This window comes from Heliangelus exortis, chromosome 3, assembly GCF_036169615.1.
Source record: "Heliangelus exortis chromosome 3, bHelExo1.hap1, whole genome shotgun sequence".
NCBI lineage: Eukaryota > Metazoa > Chordata > Aves > Apodiformes > Trochilidae > Heliangelus > Heliangelus exortis.
In genome coordinates this window covers 14,900,172-14,921,552 of record NC_092424.1, presented here as the reverse complement: position 1 = coordinate 14,921,552, position 21,381 = coordinate 14,900,172, and the positions used below count along the sequence as shown (strand labels likewise).

Below are 21,381 nucleotides of genomic sequence, written 5' to 3'. Positions count from 1 at the left end.
TCCCTATCTAAAGAGTGGGAGGAGAACATTCATGTGAAAGGCATAAAAAGGAAAGGTCAGGGTTGGATTGCAAGTTTGTTTTCATTAATAGGGCAGAAAAGGACAGAGAGATGTGTTGCTTAGGATGTATTCCTGATGAAGTTGAGAATGAGAAGAGGAACAAGAGAGGCTGTGAGTGGGGGGGAAGGAAGATCAGAGTTACTAGTGAATGAAATGTGAACCCAAGAGAGTTATTGAATGAAAATTAGGTAGAGACAAGAGATGCTAAAGTGTATTTTGAAATTATGTGTACAATAAAACAAAAACAGTAATTGGGAAGTGGCTGCTTGTTTGCCTTAATTCATCCATTACCTCCAAAAAGAACCAAGGGCTTGGTTCTGGAATCCTGAGAGCTGGAGCATCATTAACTTCCGGGGGTATTGAAGTAAGTTACAATTTTACCCAGCTGTATAGCTAATTGTGATCTCTCTGGCAAATTTTTCAACCTTTAAAGTAAATAAGTGGGTCTGTAGTCAAAGCAGACAGATTACTAACAGGTTGCTTTTTCCATTATAGATATTTTTAATCACTATGTTTAGAACAATTACATTGTTACAGTCAGACACCTAACTGTGTCATGATAAGTTTGCACAGGGCAAGGCCTCTTCAAAACACCTCAAGGCCTCTTCTTTGAACACCTCTTCAAAAGCCCAACAAAATAAGATTAAGTCATTGACAGCTTCTTCAGTTCATCTGATGACTGTCATGTCTTTGATGCTTCACTGTTACAGCAGCCAAGGTGTTTGCTATAGATGCTTTCTCATAAAATTTTCCTTTTCCATCTACTACTGATTGAGGCATAAATACTGTCAATGCAAACCTAGCAATGACTGTATCATGACATGTCCCAATCAAAGGTCTCTTTACAGCATTGTCATAAGTTACTCTTCACAGTTCATTCACATGCTGGGCAGTCCAAAGAGAAGAGAGCAAAATACCAAAGCTGGAATAATATCAGGTCATGGATGAAATAGTTGGTGTGCCTGTTGATTGGAACCTGTTTGAAGCTATTTTCCCTGACAAATGTAAAATTGCGTTTATTATTACTGGACTGTCATACTTTAGGCAGTCAAATATATAACACTGGCATGCGATTCTGGAGCTAAATTGAGATTTTGTGTGGCTGAATGGAATGCCCATCTTGGTTGGATTGAAAAATGTCATAAGGCTTTTTTTACCCAAACATTCCTGCCAAGTGCGTACAGGAAGTGGGTTTGGCAGCTGTATCCAAACAAGTAACTTCATTTCCTGGAATCTGCTTTTTTTGCAAAATGTGGACTTTAGGAAAGAAAGTGTAAAGAGGGATGTTACAGGGTAAAGGAAAGATCACCCCTAAAAGCCTCTGAAAAGAATTTTACCCAAATGATCAGACTCTAGATATAGTCATAAATGTAATACATTTTTTTTCCAAACTGATAGTTTCTTTATATAATAAAAATAGTATGAAATAACTGTTCAGCATAAGTGCACATAATTACTGAAACAATTATCTTTACTAGCATCCATTTTTCAGTGACCCATTTCATGTCTGCAAAAATTGAGACAGCATTTATTGTTTAATGGCAAAGAAATCAAAGTAATTGAGATACAAGTGAATATGTTGTATTACTGCACAGGTTGCAAAGGCCTATTAGTAACCTGAGGTATTGTAAAGCTTCTAATTACTACCTTTAAAAAAATGAATATAAATATAAAAAATGAAAGGAGAATACGTCTTGTCAGGTATAATTTCAGTTAAAAAGGACACATGAATAAAAAACCATATTTGCTACAAAATATAACAATTTTATCTGGCTGGTCAGGTGCTATTTTTTTATGCTATTGCAAATTGTTTTTGTAGGTTAACTTTCTGGGTTTAAATAATGCTGTGGGGTTTTTTTCCTTCTCTTTTATTTCTACTCTCTTAAGGTTATTATTGTGAATATTTCAATAACAGTGCCTGCAATCTTCCTTACAGGCCTATAATAAAAGCACAGCCTCCAGTTTCCTGTGTTTTTAATCTTAGAGTCAAGTTATAGAGCTTTTTCAGATGCATGAAAAACAGTAGTTCAAAAGCTGTTTTGTATCAAATGTGTTTGTTAAGAGTAATTGCAAATGAGAGGCTGTTTCAGAATTGCTAATAGGGAGAATAGTGTACTGAAAAATGTAATAGCAGTGAGTCACACTGTGATGCATCAGATTGGAATCTTGAAAAAAATTACTATTTTCTTATAAATATTATTGCATGTCCTAAAGTTTATAGAGAAAAGCAAATACTTATGACAGAAGAAATCAGTCTCAGAAAAAGATGCTACATGCTACAGAATTCACAGATGGTGGTGAAATCAGTATATACTTTTTAATAATTGATTTATTTGAGTACCAAAAGACAATATATGAAATAACAGTATAGCTTTTGAGCTCTGTAGAATTTTTTTCAAGTCATTAAAATTTCTCTTAGTGGTTGAAGAGACAATAAAAAAATGCTTTGAAAGCAGGTCAGTGCAATAATTAAAGCACAAGTAAAGATAAGTAAACATTTTGTGTACCTTTCACAAATGGTAAAGGCTGTGCTTGCTATGTCATGAATGACAGCTGCTGTAAATTTGGTTTGGGGTGGAAGCTTTGCCTTTCCTTTTGTATTTTTGGTACTTTCAATATTCACTTTTTTGTTACCTACACAAAAACTTTGTTACGTTGCCTGGTTTGCAGTGTGACTTCTTGAGCCAGTCTTGTTATTCCAAAAGAAATGAAACAACTTCTTAGTAACAATAATTCCTGAATAATGCATGAGCTTCTGCTAACACTTGCCTTTGTGTGTTTCTGAGTTTTTACTGAATACTTGTGACAGGTTAGATTGTCTGACTGAGGGTAGGTAGCTTGGAAACTTTTTTTTATTGTTTGTCATATTTTTCCTTCATGTTCACTTTTCTTTGTGTGCTTCTACTGCTGTGTGGAATTAAAATGTAAATAGAACAATTCAGTTTTCCATTGCATTGTAGTGGCAATATGTTGCATTGACTTAAGATTCCAGACTGAGATGAAGGGCATCTGTTTTTTATTTCAGTCTTTATTATTTACTAAGTTTGTGAACTTATACAAGTGACCTCATCTCTCTGAACCAGTTTCCTCAACTTTAAAATAGAATGGCTTATCTTTCTTGATCACTTGGAGATTTCATGTGCAGCAACCATCTGTATGTGCAAAATCTTGTTTTTCTAACACTGAGGAACAGATGAAATGATTTGTGAGAGTAAGACAGTGAATTAGAAGCAGAAACCAATATAAAACCTTGAAAGTATTGACTTTTCATTTTCAGTCAGCATAACTGTTGCAACACAGGTCGTGAAATCACTTCTCTTTATTGGTAGCTAATTTGTTTGGGAAGCATTGTTGAAAATCTGGGGTACATTAGCTACTTAAAATTCTATGCAAGCATGGGTGAACATTCAGTATTTTCAATATTTATTGTAAGTTCCAAGAGCTTCATACAAATATACCATACCATCTCTACTTGCTCACCAGAAGAAGTGGTATAAAGCACTCAGAGTGAGCTAGAAAAGTTCTGAGTGTTATTTTTTTATTATGAATTCTTTCTCCTGCAACACTTCTGACTTTGATCGCCTCTATTTATTTATGCCATTTACATACAGCTTTAGCACTGGGGAGAAATAATTCCAAATATTTCAGAAATTTCCTTTAACTGTACAGGGAGATAGTGACCTGAGTTTTGAAACAGAGGAAGAATATCTCAGTGTCGTATCAGGAGCATTAGAGCAATTTTACATAAGGGAATACTTGAAGAAAAAGTCAGTGTTCTAGGCAAACATCCTTTTGATTTTCAGCAGGTTTATTTCATTAATTAAAGACTAATACAAGATAAGATGTAAGATACAACACATTTAATATTAAAGTAAGGTTGTATGATAAGGAATTTCCATATTATGTAGTCCCATTTTGATCTTAAGCAAATCAATCAGTTTAAATCCATAAAACATAGTGTATAAAACATAGTGTACTTGGCATTCAGGATGACTTCTGCTGTTTTTCTAGTAATAGTCACTTATTTCAACATGTTCCCAAGGGGCAAACCCACTCTTAATTCTGTGTCTTGGCATAAGCAGATATGTAACTACAGAGATTATTGGTGCAAAAATTGTCCAATGATCCTTTGCTGCTTGTTAATCAAATAGTTCAGTCAGTTACACATTTTGATTAAAAAGGAACTGAAGGAAGCAGCTTTCACAGTGGGAATTGTGCCAGTATGAAATAGAATTTCACTCAAATATTTTACATCTCATGATTTTTTTTCAAAGTGAAGTTCCCTAACATAGCTACTGAGACTACTGAATATTCACCAGGAAACCTCTGTCCTATGATGAGTCAGAAAGACAATAAGGTAGTCTTGCCTCTGGGAGTAATTAGTTTTGCCATCATCACTGGGACAAGAATGTAATGGCTTTTCATTAAATTGAGAGTTCTTCAAAACAGAGAAACTAAAGATCATAACTAAGACACAGAATAAACCAAATTGCTTGACTTTTTTCTATTCTCAGTTTCAATTCAATAGGTATCATAAGAATAATTACCATTTTACTTTTCTCTTTTTATGTATTGTGGTGACCATAGTCAGAATATCTAAAGCTGACAATAAATTAATAGGAGCAGATTCCACAGAGAATATTTTGAAGAGATGTGATATATGCTGCATGTTCTTGTGAAGTTGTATGCATGTTTTATAAAAGAAAAATAATTTGTATTTTAAATAATGAGGGTTGCCTTCTGATATTGGAGATGTTTTTCCCTAATTGTTCATTGTCAGGAGGGAAAAAGATTTTGCATCTCCATGTTTATCCATGTGTGCTTACACTTGTCTTAGCTGTCTCTCTGATTTCTATGAACATACCTGGGAGAGGAAGTGGGAGGTGGGAGGAATTCCACTGCATTCTTATTGCAGAGTCAGGAATTTTTTTCTAAATTAATTTACTTTCTATCATCAGTATTCAGGATGGCAAAACAAAAAAATATGTAATCAGTTTTGCAGTGTAGATATTCATCTCATAATAAGTGATCTGTAACCACTATAATCTTTCATAGGGTCATGGTATTTAAAAGATAATATATAGTTCTATAAATAGTCATACTACAATATGAGAAAAGAGAAATGGTCAAGAAAATGCTAAAGATGCACTGGTAGGTTTTCTGGATGACAAATATTCTGTGAACTATTATAAGCAAATAAATATTTCCAAATCTTAGGCTTTATTTTACCACACTAGAGTATCAAATTGCTCTCTGACTTATTTCATGGGGAATGGTTGCTGCACATAAAAACAAGGAATTAATATCTTGCTGACGGTGGATATTTATTGTCATGGCAGAAGGACTAATTGTTCATGGGGTGTGCTACACCACTGCATAACTGCAGGACAGAAATCACTTTCCACCTCTAGGGACAATTTAAGATGGAAACTTCATCAAAAAGGTGAATTAATTTTACCATGGTGAGGTTTCAAGGGTTACATTTGGAGTTAATATGCACACTGTTGTTTCAAAATTATATTTGTAAACCCTGACGTGATTATTTCTAATGTTTTCTCTGAGGAAAGAAGAAAAGTGAATAGCCAATATATTTTGGTCAACTTACCAGCAATTACAAGGTCTTTGCTTTCTCTGCCTGTTCATTCTCCCTTTGGTAAGAGAGGTAATTCCTTCTCTGCAGCGAATCTGCCCTCAAAGATAATCTTTATCATCTCACTGGCCCAATATCCATGGTGGGATTTCACCTGCAGAGTATCATAGAGTTTTAATTGATCTTCCAGTAATTTTACAAGACTCATAGCTTTTTTACTCTAAGCTGAAAATATAAAAGTTTCTTATCATTAAGTGATAGTTCATTATTAAAAGGCAGTAAAATACATTTACCAAAAAACCCTCACTCCAACTTTTTGCAGCTGCTGTAGCAAAAGTGCTGTTCATGGCCAGTGTCATCTCTGTGCTACTTCCAATGTCTATTCCTGAGGTATGTGGCCTGAGATTGTCAGGTCAATAATAAATTTTTTATGAACGTGCTCCTCTTTATTGCTCTTTTATGTTCCCTTTAATTTCTGGGAGTAGTACTGTAGTTAGATGTAAAAGGTGTTCTTCATTCACTGTCCTGGTGTGGATGTACCATGCCCCAGAAATAGATTTGCAAAGAGGGAAAGGGCCAAGTGAATCCCTGGGTTAAAGAGAAGAGTCTTTGAGATCTGGCTTTAAAGGGCTGGACATACAGTTTAGGAAAGAATAATCCATTTTTAACCATTTGAAGATGACATGACTGGCAGTGGGGAGCTCTCATATTGTCTTAGTAATTTGAAACCTAGAGATATCTGTATATGTGGATGGATATTTTTACAATAATATTGGAAGTTAAAGATGGTATTTCATGTGAGGTTTTCTGTTTGCTTATTTTGTATAATGTGATAGACTTCAAGAAAGTGTAACAGTGAAGTTTGAGAAAATAACAGGCAGAAATTGCACCAATTCTGAATTAAAACTAAATTTCCAAGCTCATCAAGTGATAGTTTTGGCTGGGGGACTTAACATTCCTGTTTTAAATTACATCTTCAATTTAAAATGAGGAGTTTTAAGTATTGCTTCTAAATCAGATGGGTTCTTGGAATCCAATTGGTTGGGATTTTTTGCAAATGTTTCTTAGTCTTCTGTCCTAAAAGGAATAAACAAGGATACTTGCTGGAATTCCAGAAATACTTCTGTAATATTAATGACATTTCTTGAGCTTTTTTTATTTCCTTCAAGCAGTTTAAACTACAGATACCACAAAACCATTGTTGTTGCCACGTAGTACTTTTAGTCTTGAGATAAGCAATGAGGTTTTTGCTTGTATCCCTTTGTGTTTACACATTTGTCCTTACACACTGGTGTCCCCAAACTGGTCACACACAAGGTTTTAGCTGATACACAGGATAGAGTAGTGCAATACTGATTATCATTGATCCTAATAACATATTGGCCCAACTTCTTCCACCCATCCACTCAGACATGAGCAAACATTTAGGTGTTTGGCTTTTTTAGGTCAGTTTGCAAACTGCACTGGAAAAGGAGCTTATACATTTTGAGTATTCAATTTATTACATATCTAAACACTAAACAAATAATTTATCCACATAGCTAAACATCTGCAGTTGCCCTGTGGCTTTACAATAACAATTTTAATTTCTATTGTGAAATTGCCAGAGCAAAAGTACTGTCAGACCTAAAGTAACTGAGGAGGAATATCAGTGTATAAGCTGTTGTGGAGTTTGCTGTCAGTTATATTTTTGGCCATAAAAGCAATATTCTCCATAGAAGTGATCTATTATTTTCTTTTTAACAGTTGTCAGCAGCATTGCAAGAAGGCTTGCTATATTTGCATTTTGGTATTCCAAAAATTTGATCATCTGCTTATATATTTCTTCTCTCAAGGACTGATGCTACTTAAAATCTTTTTTATTTTGAGTAATTTATCAGTGTTTCCATAGATTTCTCCTGTTACAGACATTATTTTGCTATCTAGGTAGTTGACTGATGGAGGGTATCTCCCATGGAGGGTATCTCATGGTTTCTTCTCTCAACTCTCTACCTCAGCATACTACATTCTTTTGCTGCTGGAGTTGGAAACCAATTTCTCATGAAGTGGCCCTTTCAATCCTGTAGTTCATAGCCTGAAATATTAAGATAGGCCCAAACTGGTACTGATTCATGGTGTGCCCACTACAGATATTTTTTTTCTTCTCTATCTAAAATTTCTGCTTCAGAAAACCTCAGGATCATAATAAAGAATAAAGCTAATATGTAATCTGAAATTAAAAGTACAGAGTTTCCAAAACCAGATTGATGTTTATAACAAATAATTTTTCCTCACTTAAGGTGCTGTGAAAATGAAATATGCCTTTTTTTTTCTTTATGGTGCTACCGGCAAGATTGGTGGTGGAGATGATTCTGCAGGCACCAAAAATACATATGGATCTGTGCAGATGTCCCTAGCAAAAACTTTCACTTTGATTTGGTCCAGGCTGTAATGACTTCACAGATGTGCAGTTTGTCATTTGGTAGAGCTCCTAAAATATTCATCCCACTATTCAGAATAATTTTTCTAAAACTGAGAAAAATACATGGAAAAGGAGAATTTAATTACTATATCTATCACTCAAAAAGTCATAGAACATGTAGAACATTTTGTTGAGAGTATTGTATCTCTTTTTAAATATGTTGGTCTAGTTGAAAAAAAAGTGGACAATTTTAGAACGTAAAAAAGCCCTTTTTCAGGGCTAAAACAAGAAACACATGTTGCTAATGCAACATATCAAATACATAGAATCACAGACTGGTTTGGTTGGAAAGGACATCAAAGACCATCTAGTTCTAAACCCCCTGCCATGGGCAGGGACATCTCCCACTAGACCAGGTTGCTCAAAGCCCCCATCTAGTCTGGTCTTGAACACTCCCAGGGATAATGATTTTCTTCCTAATACCTAAACTAAATCTACCCTTTTTCAGTTTAAAATCATTACCCCTTGTCCTATCATCACACATCCTTGTAAAAAGTCTCTCTCTAACTTTCCTGTAGGTCCTATTCAGGTTCTGGAAGGCCTCCATAACAATATTATACATGAAAGATGTCAAAACATACAAATTTAATTTGATATTAATCTTAACCAAAATATTCACTTTCAGCACAATAGGCTAATTTCAAGTGTATAGGTAACTCAGGTGCTTGATGTGTTGGTCATTTCTTATATTAATGTAAGATTTTTACAACTGCATCATCTGTTGAAGGGAACAGATTCAGACTCCTACAAAGAGAGGGAAATGCAGAGCCTGTTTCTAATATGCAGTGTTTAATGTAAACTGCACAATACAGTGCATGTATGTCCTTTTTTATGAGAAGTAATCTGAAGTGTGTGATTTCAGCAGGGGCAAAAGTGAATCTTATTTAGAAGTGGCAGAATCATTGGGTGGGTCTCCTAAAGTTACTGTGGGTTTGACTACATGTTTTCCTCTGTATCTGCCCCCTGAGCTTCTGCCAAGCCTACCATGCTTCATTTCAGGCTCTCTCTTTGTACCTACTAATTAAGGACTTTGGATGTGTCTGGGTACTATACAATCAAATGTGATCCCATGGGCAGCTTTAAAGAAATGGCTGAAAACAGTAGCTCAAAATTATTTTTTTTCTCTTTTGACACATACAAGCTGTCATACATGAAATGTAAAATATTTCCATAATAATAATTGTATCAGAACATGAGAAAAATCTGGTTGTGTCAATAGCTAGACTACTTCATTTCCCACTCTGCAATGTCTGCTAATGTCTGCAAACATTTTGTTCATGTTAAGTAGCCTCTGAATGCTCTCTCTGCTCCCACTTTGAATTTGGTAGCTCTACTGCTCATTGACTCCTTAAAAAAAATATAAAAGCATAATCAGATAACATAAAAGTAGGCAACACTATAAATCATTAATACTAGTGCAGATATTTTACAGCATCTTGAAGCCGTGCCATATAGACTGAGAAATTATTTTAATCGAGAACTAAGAGAAACAGAATCAGACTCTCTTAGCTGAGACTGACACATCATAGGAAATATATGCTCTGTCATGTCAAGGGGAATTCTTATTTACAGTTTTCTTTTATCCTGTGATTCTCTCTGCCACTGTGCTTTATAACGTTTGGTAGACAAACGAGTGTACTAATTTTCCAGGAGAGGAAAATGAGGAAAAGAGACTTAAATAGTAATCCCGAATAGTTTCTGTCTTTTCACATTAAGATCACTCTGAGGTTCAATTTGGTATCACTTACCACATGTCAGTAAAGAGTGTAAAGTTCTGACTGTCATTGGGGATTAAAGGTCAAGTTGTTTTGTTTCAAAAGTAGAGCTAGTAAAAATATATAGCTGGGTTAATATGAAAAATATTTTTCTTACCTGTATTGTTAGCTGACATTTCTTAAAATAATGAAACTGAAGAAAGTCAACATCAAATTCAGCTATCATGTTGCATTTGGAGTTTTGCTGTTGTTCTGTGGTCTTGGACAATCTTAAAATAGTATATTTCATCTTGTTTTAAATTAATTTTATGCTTATTTTAATCTTTGGTTTGAACTAAAGTTCACTATTCGCATTACTGCTCCTGCAGAGGAATATCAACTAATGTAAAAACCTGCTTCTAATGGAATTCTTGTAAATGGTTGTGTTTTGGAGTTTTTTTTAAGCATTCCAGTTGAACTATATAAAAATTGCCTTTTACAAAGTTGGCATTTTATGTAAAATTGCATTTCTGATCTTTTATTTTAGTAATCTTAAAGCAATCCCTGGTTTACTGATCACATTTCTTCTAACAATATTCATTGCAGTTAGAAATGGCTCTTGTCTTTGATTCGTGTCCAACACACTCCTGCACGTTTATTCTTTGTTATTGGTCATTTGCAGTGGTCAGCTTAGTGGTGCTTTCTCTCTGTAAATTATTTGAGCATATGGAATAGTTTGTCTTGTCAATCAATTTTATTTGGATAAAATTATTCCTAGATAACTGACTAATCTACCAGTAACTCAAGGATTTGCACAGTAGGAATTTTCACTTAGAGAGTGCAGTCCAACCTGCCCAGATCGGTGTTCAGTACTACAATAAACATGCTCATAATCTCAAGAAATTATTAAGTTTACCTTTTTTCCCCTCCTGTTAATAAAGAAAGAAACTCCAGAGACAAAGAAATTAAGTTAGCCCAATGTTTTATTTAGTTCATTGAGTTTGAATATTGTGGTTTCCTTTTTAGGGTTTTAACTTTTTCCAAATTCTATGTGTTGCGGTTCAGCACTGCAGGGGTACCATGAACAACCTTGTTTTATGTCTGTCCCATTTTTGAATTGCAATATAATGAAGGTAGCCATATGTAATACACATGCTTTTAATGAAGAATTTAACTGAGTTGTACGGTGGGGGAGTATTTGCTGTATATTGGTTTGGGATTTGTTTTCCTATTTTTAAGTATTTACTCTTTGTTAATTCATTATTCCCAAACTCTGTTACATCTACTTTTTTCCATTCTGAACAGATGGCTATAATAACTTTAGGGATCCTGGTAAAGATGTAATAAATTATGGTTACATGCAAACACTTCTAATACATTAATTCTCTTGCAAAGTCTTACCAAAAAAAATTGTGTATCGTTTCATTTGGAAGTGTCCACAGTTCCATTTTTCTTATTTGATAAGTGGCAATACAGAATAGCACAAACAGGTCAGCAGTCATTGTAAGCATGAAGACTCACAATTCACGTTGCCATCCTGATACTCTTCAGAAAACCCTCACCTGAATGAGAGCTTTCCTTGAACCAAGGGGACTTTTTAGTCCTATTGGTTTTAGTGGAAGAGTTGACAATTCTTGTCCACTAGAGCACTTAGTAGGAATGGAAAGTCAGTCTTCTGTTCTGAAAATGTAACTTCTGCAAAACAGAAATGTGGGCAAATATGTGGACAGATGCTTTTCTCATCAGAACACATGGTCTGAACATCTATTCCCAAGAGTTTGCTTTTGTTGACAGTCTTAATGTTCCTCCCTCAGAACTTCTCAACTTGCAGCCTTAGTTCTTCTCTCCTGGAGGGTTGTTTCCAATTCTTTTTTCATGTTATACTGACAGTGTCTGGCATGAAGGCTCCTGGAACACCCTTGGAGTTCTTATACCAGGACCAAAATCCTGGTCATAAGGTGGGGTTGTAAGGAGACACTCTGTACTGCCTTCTGGCAGAGAAAACATGTTTGATCACTTGTGGCTACAAAATAAGGCCTAAGTTTATACACTTCCATGCTCTTACCTACTCAGATATAGTCCTTGAGTAATCCCAGTGGATGATATTTAACTTAAAATTGCATTCAGCCCTATAATTTCTCTGGTAGCAGTTAAGCATCCAGTGCCACATTATACCCTACATGTTCCTGTAACTTATTTTTTTAATTAAAAGTTTGTGAGGCACTCAACAGCTATATAGGATGGCTGTAAAAAGTATTTTTATGTCTAAAAGCATAAAATAAACTATCTCTAAGTTAGCTGATGATAGAATAAGGTGCATATTATCTTCCAGGGGCTTCGTTGTTATGCAGGCTTGTACCTGGTGGCAGCATACAACTGGTTCTTGAAATCACTTAGATCTTTTCATGTCACCTCAAAAAGTATTGGCCACATCCAAAAGCACAATGTATTTTGAATTAGTACTTATTTCAAGAGTTTATCCCTTTTTCAATACTACAGCAAGCTTTTTACTTCTTGGTCATTTCAGATCTTGTTGCTCTAGTTCAGAGCTTGTGAGCCATTACTGTCATTCTTTCTAACCTACCCAAGTTTGGTCAGACAGCTGTAATTTGAGCATTTTAAAATAGCTGTTCAAGAGAATTGAAGCTTTTTGTTTAATACAGAAGATGGTGGAGTGCAATGGGTAGGAGTATTGACTGAAATCAAAACTTCAGTGAGATTATTCTTAAACATCTAAATTCAGAATTGTGGAAAAAGCCTGAATTTTCAAAACATTTTAGCTGTTTGAATTTGCTCTAAATGTCATGTTGTGAGTTAGGCATACTTTTGTTTTAATATCAAAGCCAATTTACACAACCTAATGAGAAAGCTATGATTTAGTTGATGCAGAATTTATCACTTTGCAAGGCAACCCTGTCAACTGGGGTTTCATGAATGTGATTGCAAAAAAATTGTATGTTTTTTTCTCATGATCTTAATCATTTTTATGGTAATGAATATTCCAGTTCAGATTGTAATGACTTGATAACACATTTCCTGGTTCTCATCCTGTAGGATATGATGATTCTTCCTTGAATAAGAATTTTTAAATCTTTCTGTTGTAACACTTTTCTATGAGCCTAACAGTTTTAGCTGAACTGTTTGACCACCTTGTCAAATATGTATTATCCTCAGAGGTTTCTCCCTTCAGTTCTACTTTTATTCATAGAATATATATTTGTATATATTGGTTTCAATTTACAGCTAGAGAAAAACAGAAATTCATTAGCACTTTCATTTCAAAAGATCCTATAGCTTATTTGTTTGAAATAAACACAGGAGAAATAGCATGACAATCATGTCCATGCACCTTGGCATTTGGAGGCCATTTGAAAGAAGGTGAAGCTACTTTATGAATTTACAGTTATTTAAGGAAATGTAAAGAGCATGATTAAAGATACAATATCATCCATGGAGAAGGAATAATCTTCATTACCGACCAGACTGAAAACACAACGACTCCATCAAGCTTCCAATGTTTCTTGCAGTCTTTTACAAGAACTAACATTGGTATATTCCCTTATTACCATCCTAAGCATCTCTGCCATTTTCATAGGCTGGATCATTCTGTAGCTTTTTTATGTTTGTATTTTGCTGAGGTACAGTCTTAATGGTCCTTCTTAGGCTTCTTTCCTTGGATACCATTTTCAGAATGCGATTGTGTGCTACTTCATATATTTCAGCATTTTCTTAAAATGAACTGTATAAACCAGAAAATTTTCCTTTCACAAGGGTTCTGGGGATCTATTTTTGTGTGCTTTGTTTGGCTGTACAAATTTGCTGCCTGGCAAATGATTATCAGATTACCTTTAATTTTGGTTGATGCATTTCTGCCAGGCAGAAGCAATAATCACTGTAATAGTTTTGTTTTCCAAACTTACTTCAACAGTTTTTGCTTATATTCTCAAAGGCAGCACATTGCCAGGAGGGTCAAATACTTCACATTGGAGCGTTACCTACGAATAAGGGTGTTTCATTGTTTGGTTTAGGCTCAGCCATTAATTTTGTCCAGGTTTTCTACACTTAGTACAAACTTTTCCTGCAACAAAAGCAATTCTAGAGGGTCAATTCAGGCTGCATGTTAAAATTAGTGTTGGTGATGGCATGAATGTGCTATAATACTCGGCTTGCAAAGCTGCCTGTTTTTCTTCAAGGCAAGCATGAAACATGAACATTATATTCTCAGGTCATCATCACAGAAAAATATATTTTTCTAAATCCTCTTGCTCCTTTGGATCACACAGAAGTGAAGGCTGCGCTCTATCTTTCTTTGATTTTCTTATTCAAAAAGGGTGGAGCATTTCTGCATGCTTTGCCATTCAAACATTCCTGGTGGTTCTATTTTCAACTCAAAATTTTTAAATTAGTAACAGATGTGCTGAGTCTTCTGACTGAAACAGAGGGCAAATTTTTTCTACTGTATTTTGAATAAAGTTTTTTAAACTTTTACTGATTATTAAAACCTGATTGCTAGTTTTTAGTACCAGTCCTCACTGTAAACAGTGTCTTAACCCACAGAAATGTCACTGAAGTCAATGGGGAGTACTCCTGATAAGTGTGATGAGAGGCAGCAGTAACTGTAAAATTCACTTTATACACCTCCATAAGGTTTATTGCATAACCCAAACCTGCATGTTTTGTTACTGTGTCATCCCTATTTACACTAAAGCTGCAAAGCAGGTAGTCTGGCAAAAATTGGCATACATGCATATGTATGTTATTGGTAAACCTGGTCCATTGGCACAAAATGTATAGAAAACTCTCAGACAGCAGAACTCCCAGAAAACTCTGTGCTCTTGTACACAATGGAGTTGGGAGTCTCAATGTCTCTGGAGAAGGAAGGAAGGTTTGTGAATAAGACAGAAGGTAGATTCTAGATGAAAAAAATCCACTAATCAAATTTTGATGTCTAAGTTCCAACCATGAAGTTGAATTAGAAGGGGAGATATTGTACATTTTCGTGCAGTTTGAATTTGACAGTCCACCTCCTTTCTGCTCCTGAACTATCTTCATCCTGTAAGTCATTTAAGTGCCAGTTTTATCCTTTCTCCTTAATTATTTATTGACATACATGTGCTTGTGATAGCACAGATGCTTCTTCATGAATGGTGGTACAGATGCCTGATTTGTTGCTTGGATAAATAATAAATAATAATAAATAATAAGGACTGTAATACTTCTCCACAGTGATTTTTCAAAAACATTTGAAGGCCAGCTAGGTCTTGACCTTCTGGCACACAAAGGGAAGCAAACACTAAATTGAAAATGTAAAAGTCAGGAACCAACCATTTTGTAGGTACAACACATGTCTCAATTAAAAGGGGATGAAATACATCCACTAAGGGAGATGAAACTTATACATAATTAAAAGACGCCAGAATTTTTTTCTTCCAAGAATACTGAAAATATTCAACTTATGTTTGAGGGCCAGTATGAAACAGGGATAAAAGCAATTGCATTTGGTGTTGTGAAAATACCTCTGGCTCACACTCAAGAACATTTCACATATTTTAAATTTTCAAAGTTTGGTTTTACTTACGAACATTTTAAGCTGTCTCAAGAAATTAAATAGCCCAAGTATTCAGACTAGAGAAGTGAAGTAATTTGTCAGGTACAAGAAATCTTTTAATCTCTTGTCAAAAATGCTTTCCCATTGGTGGAACACTGCTCTTGGAAATCTGGGTGCTTTAGGAAGGTAAATAAATGCAAAATATCTGTCTTTTGATGACTCTGAAGTAGTTTGTTTTTTTTTTTCTTGGGGCAGGAGGGAAGATGTCACTTGGGTGTCAAGAAGCTTTTGAACTTTTCAAGCGGGACTATGCTGACAATATAAGCATTGAGGACAACAAACATCTTTTAAAACAGAGGTGAGTGTCAGAGCAAGAGACAGCTGGAGGGAGACATCTGAGTGTTCATTATGTGTGTGGAATTATTATGAGGTAGGAATGCATAATTTTGTACCAGATATCCCACCCTTCTTTTGAGATTGTGGTACAGAAACTTTGCCGTTGCTTACTGGGGATATTTCATGTTCAAAGGGAATTGGGTGGCAAAAGAACAAAAATCTGGATAGAATATGAAAGTGGCATGAGGAATCTTAGTGCATCTTTCCTCTGTTTTTTTTTTTCATCTTCTTTTCATAGCCATGTTGAAGCAATGTGGTAAATGGCATTCATGATCATGAATTATCTTGAGGAAGTAAGATCCATGTGACTGGGTTGATTACTGCTATTTCCATTGTAAAAAATACTTTACTGGCTTCTGCACTGAGTTGGACAGTAAACTGGGAGATGTTTAACATATGATTTTTTCTCTGTTGTTCCTAACTATTTGCCAGGCGATTTTAGCTTCTCTCTGCCAGTTTTGCACTCAAAACCAGAAATAATACTTTCCTCCTCCACATTTATTGTTAATGCTGGCAAAACCGTTCAAAGTCTTCAAGTGAAGATGATGAGAATGGCAAAATATGGAAAACATGAATTTTTATAAAGCAGATTTTAAACATCTCAAAAATTAAGCTACCAACACTTGTCTATGTTGACTGCTCAACTGAACTGTTTTCAGTGGCAGTTTTCCAGGTGTTAACCCTTCTTGTATTGCAAGAGAAATACAAGGGTTTGAGATTAGAGATACAAAAAGCAGATCTCTCAATCTACCCTTGTGACTAACATTTCCCCTAAGAGTTTGGTTTGGTTTTTTTTGTCCTTTTTTTTTTTTTTTTTTTTTTTTTTTGTCCTGGGGTTTCATCCTTGTCTAGATTTCTTCTGCTTTCTTAATACACAATTTTCCCACTGCATAGGCATGAATGCCATTGTTTACATTGTCACTATGTCTTATACTCATTACTTGAGTAAAACTGAGGCAAGAAATGATCCCCAGATCTCTGTGATTTATTGAAGGTCTTGCTATTTATCACTTTTCTGAGCTGGTTAACTTTCTACCTGGGTCTGTAATTTAACCACAGGAATACAAATTGCCAAGATGTTGGAAGTATGTAAGAATTTGCCCACGATAATTGGCTATTTAGTAATGCCTTTCTTCTGATCAATAGAGAAGATGATGCCACATCACTGTATCATTGCGTAAGGTTACACTGCAGTCATTTCTGGCATTGCTGTCTAGTGAGAGGAACATTTCATGGTCACAGCATGATAATGGAAGCAATACAGTTCTGAGTCATGCCCTGAATTTCCTCTAGTTAATTACAATTCTTCCATATTTTCTCTGTTTGTTATTGCTGTGAAGAAAGCCAGTATTTCCTTCTGGTTTGAGAACATGTAATAGAGATGGGCAGAACCCACAAAGTTTGACACCAAATTTGCTTTCCATAAAGAAGAAAGAGATTCAGACTAATGCCTTGGGTAACTACTCTCTAATATGCATCAGCTGATTGCTGAAACCAGTGTTAATCTGAATGTTGATACCCTGGAGCAAGACAGTTTTCCCCTGCCTGTTGCAGTCATTTTATCAAAGTCTATAACTCCAGGTTTACTGAGTTCATTAAAATGGATTTATAGCAAGTCCAGTCTGTTAACTTGGAATGCAGCCTCTGAACTACCAGTTACACAAAAGCTCTGTTACTGAGCCAGTATCCAAATTGCAGAGGAAGAAGTGTGTGGACACCACATGTTTAAAGGTTACCATTTCTTCCCTTTTTATGTAGGCCTCTCACGTTAATAATTTTGCTTATAGTTGCATAACCACTTCAGTCATACCACAAACAGTATTCAGTTCAAAAAGTACTTATTTTTAGCTGTCTTAATTTTTCCCTTGGGTAGATTTTCTCAGCTTGCTTATTACATCATTCTTATATTAACTGAATGGTGAACTGTCAGTGAGCCTAGCTGGAAGTTTGACTGTGAAGGTCACAACTGGTGCTTGGGCTTTGAAATTATTTGTATAGATACTCATACACATACATTACACATATATTTTTTCTGTAACTACCTGTTTATAAGCAAACCATTGTAATCAGGTGATTGAACCAAATGCTGAAAAGCATTTGTATCGTTTAAAAAATATATAAAAGAAATATTGTTTTTAACATGAAACTGGTCACCTACTACTTCAGAGCTCTTTACAGGGGAGGTCTTTACAGTATTATAACTCAGTACCATTTCTGAATTTAAAAAGTTTGAAAACTTAGGTAGTTAAGGATACTTGCTCTCTGAAGCTCATTTACTGGCTTATTGTTCAAGTAAAACACAATAGATTCAAGTTACCTTTTTAGGACAGTTGCCCATGAGAAGTAGCTTTGTAAGATAAAAAAGATAATCTTCCACAGCTTGGTTTGCAGGTCAAACAAAACAATTCTTTTTCATTTTTCTTCTGATTAGCAACTGCTGCCCTGTTAAGAAAAAAAATTATATATATATATATATGTGTGTGTGTATATACATATATATATATATATATACACACACACACACACATATCTGTGTGTGTGTGTTTATATCCAGACAGAATCAGATTTCTGAAATTTGGAGTTCCTATAATTTCTTCCTGATAATTTAATAATATCCTAGTTGTCAATGCAACTGTGTTCTCTTAGCATTGCTTCTCTGAGGAGAGGAATGCATCTCATTTTCTGGTGAAATATACTACCAAGAAATCTTCCCAGCTGAGCCACTCCAACGTAGTTCATGAAGCTTTTAAATCCCATCCTAGTCAGTATTTCCAGTAGCAAAATTCTACTCAGCTTATAGATGGGATATAAATAAAGTTTCTATGTTGTTCTTCTCCATTCATTTTTTCCACTTTCTTCTTTCCTTGCTTTCTGTGTTTCAGCTTGATAGCAGCTAACTTGTTTTTTCCATACCTATGGATGAGTTTCATGGAAAGGATGAGTTTCACTGAGGTCACTTGTTGTTGTAATTTCCAATAATTAAAAATGCATGGATTTTCATTTATTTGACTAAATGTCTCCATTCTCTGACTGGACAGCCTCTGAGTTTGTCTTGGTTTACATTATGAGCTAGAGATTTGTCAAAATGTTTATTTTTTAATTACTTGCATTTGCATTCAAAAATGAAATCTCTGCAAAAAAAATTCTTGTTCCACTGGAATTAGTGGCTAAATTAACTTTGAAGTTTCATCATGAAATATTTATTTTGTAGGTAATAGAAGCCATGATGTGGCAACTTCAGCCTTTCTGTGGAGCAGTCTCCATGTAGGACAAATGTAAACCCTTTTCAAATAATAATGTTATTGTTCAGTCATCACTGTTCATTGCAATATCACCTTTATGCTAGACAATACCACCTTTTATTAGAGAAGTACCAGAAATAGGCTTTTCCTTTTCAATATTAGAGTCAAATATTACGTCTTTATCTGGTTTATTTTGTTTGCCTGTGATTCATAGTCACAGATGGAATATGTTGGACTGTCATAAATTAATGCCAAATTTCAGTTTATTGTACCTGGGTATAAACTGTGGTGTTTGAGAAAAAGATGCATGGCCCATTCAGCTGTTGGCAGTAACCAGTGAATAGTGGCAGCATAGTTAGCTGGCTCCAACTTGTCCAGCTAAATCTCTGTGTGAACATGAATCAGAGTTAATGATCAACAGGAAATTTGCCACAATAATTACAAAGTAATTGATGAACTCAGTGTTTGGCTCATGGGTGCTGAGAGAAAGAGGTAGAGCTACTTTGGGGTGTTTCCCTTTGATCTTTACACAGTCTTCAAGGCCTGTTTGTGTACTCTGAGTCACCACAAGTGGAGAAAGCTCATTTAAATGCCTCACAGATGCTTCAAAGTCTTCTTCATGCCTTCTTCATGTAAGAAACAGTAAGTGCTGAGAAGCACTGCAGCTTCAGACATTTCCCCAGGTTGAATTCAACCCCAAAAGCAAACGTCTGTGAGTGGGTATGAATGCAGGCCCTTGAAATTCTAACTTGTTCCAGTTTTACAAGGAAATAGGCTAATTGAGAAAGCACAATTTTTCAAACCCTGCCTCCTCAGGGGAAATTCATATTTCTTAACTCTGTTTTGCCATTATTTGAGTTAGATAGAAATACAATGTGTGGATTCCCTCAGTTAGTTTGGCTAAACCAAGACTCTTCCAGATCAGCTGAAGGATTTCTTAACAATTAAATATTACAGTTTTGCTTCCATATTCAGCAAGGTGCCACTGGTACATATCCCAGTAACAATGCAGAGTTTTGTGTCAAGCTTATGTCCTACAAAAAATTATATAGTGCAACGTATCATCCTACTACATTTTAAACTATTGCTATTTATAATATTACAAGATACTTCCTTTAACAAGCCTTGGTTCCCTCAGAGACTCATCAGACTTTGCCTTGGTAGATTGAATTGACTGTCATGCTTTTTGCAACAGAATATACTTGGCATTTGAAAGCCTGATAGTTATGCCATTTGTCCTAAACAGTTTTATTTAGTAATATATAATACTATTTACTAATAAATGTAAGAGAATAATAATGACTATAACTTCTGAAAAGATCAGAAAACTGACATAAAAAGACCACAAAAGAAGGCATCAAATTCTAGCAAACTGTAGGGAATGTAGAAAATATAAATTATTTTGTAAAGCTCTGTAAGCAGCTGTTTTTTTAAGGATATACTTAGATATGAGACATTTCCTGAAGAGCAACACAGAGAGTGGGCAGGATGCTTAATAACAATAAAGTGGGAATATTTACATACCATCTAAAGGCTTGATTATTGGAATGTAGTGAGGCAGTTGAGAGTGAATTAATTTAGAAACATACTTAGTGGGAATTTCATATAAAAAAAATAAAAGTTTCCAAAGTTTCCAAAGCATTATTCACTGATTTGTTTTGATCCTTCTCAGTCTGCTTATTGTTTATTATTTGCACGTCTCCATGTGGCCAGCTTGTGCTTATGCCAGTATTTGAGCAGTAGCTGAAAGTTTACTTTCACATAAGGACTATCCGTAAAAAAACAATCCTTAATTTTCTCACACTTTCTTGCTTTTGTTTGAGAAGTTTGTAAGTGACTGGGGCATACATTTTCAGACAGCACAAACAGTGATGTTCAGTAATATGCAAAACATCAGCTGAAATTTGAAAATTCCTGGTCAGCAGAAGTTCTAATACTTCTGAATGTTTTGTTTTGATCTTGCTTGGATTTTTTTTTCTTTTACATAGCTGTGTGTTAGCACATTGTAAGTAATGAAGAATATTGAAATTGGTATTGCAGTGTAATATGTATATTTAAGAGAATCCAGTTGTTAGAATTTAAATAATATTTTTTAAAACTTAGAAAGTCAAATCAAAATGGTTTGTCTGTGTGGTAAACCTATTTGCTGCATTGTTTCTTTCAGAAATGTTTTCTTTTAAAGCAGAAAATCTTTTCTGAAGGGAAATTGTTTCCAACTAGTTCTACTTACAAATCAGATTTTGTCCTGAATAATTCTCTATTTTATTGTGAACAACTTCTTTAACTAGTTGTTCTTTAGAATAATTCTGTATCATTATGCTATATTGACAGATTTGCTGAAGCTAAATCCCTTGGAGAGAAAATAAATGAAGTGAGAAACAAGATAAGTA

General features: G+C 34.9%; 1 protein-coding gene across 2 annotated transcripts in view; it reads left to right on the top strand.

Moving 5' to 3' along the window:
• KIF6 (kinesin family member 6) overlaps window positions 1–21,381 on the top strand; it is a 152,619-nt gene that overhangs the window by 81,031 nt on the left and 50,207 nt on the right. For both annotated transcript variants that reach the window (XM_071739374.1, XM_071739373.1), the window contains exons 14-15: window positions 15,609–15,711; window positions 21,323–21,378. In XM_071739374.1, coding sequence (XP_071595475.1) covers window positions 15,609–15,711; window positions 21,323–21,378 — 159 coding nt within the window. The remainder of the gene's footprint in view (window positions 1–15,608; window positions 15,712–21,322; window positions 21,379–21,381) is intronic.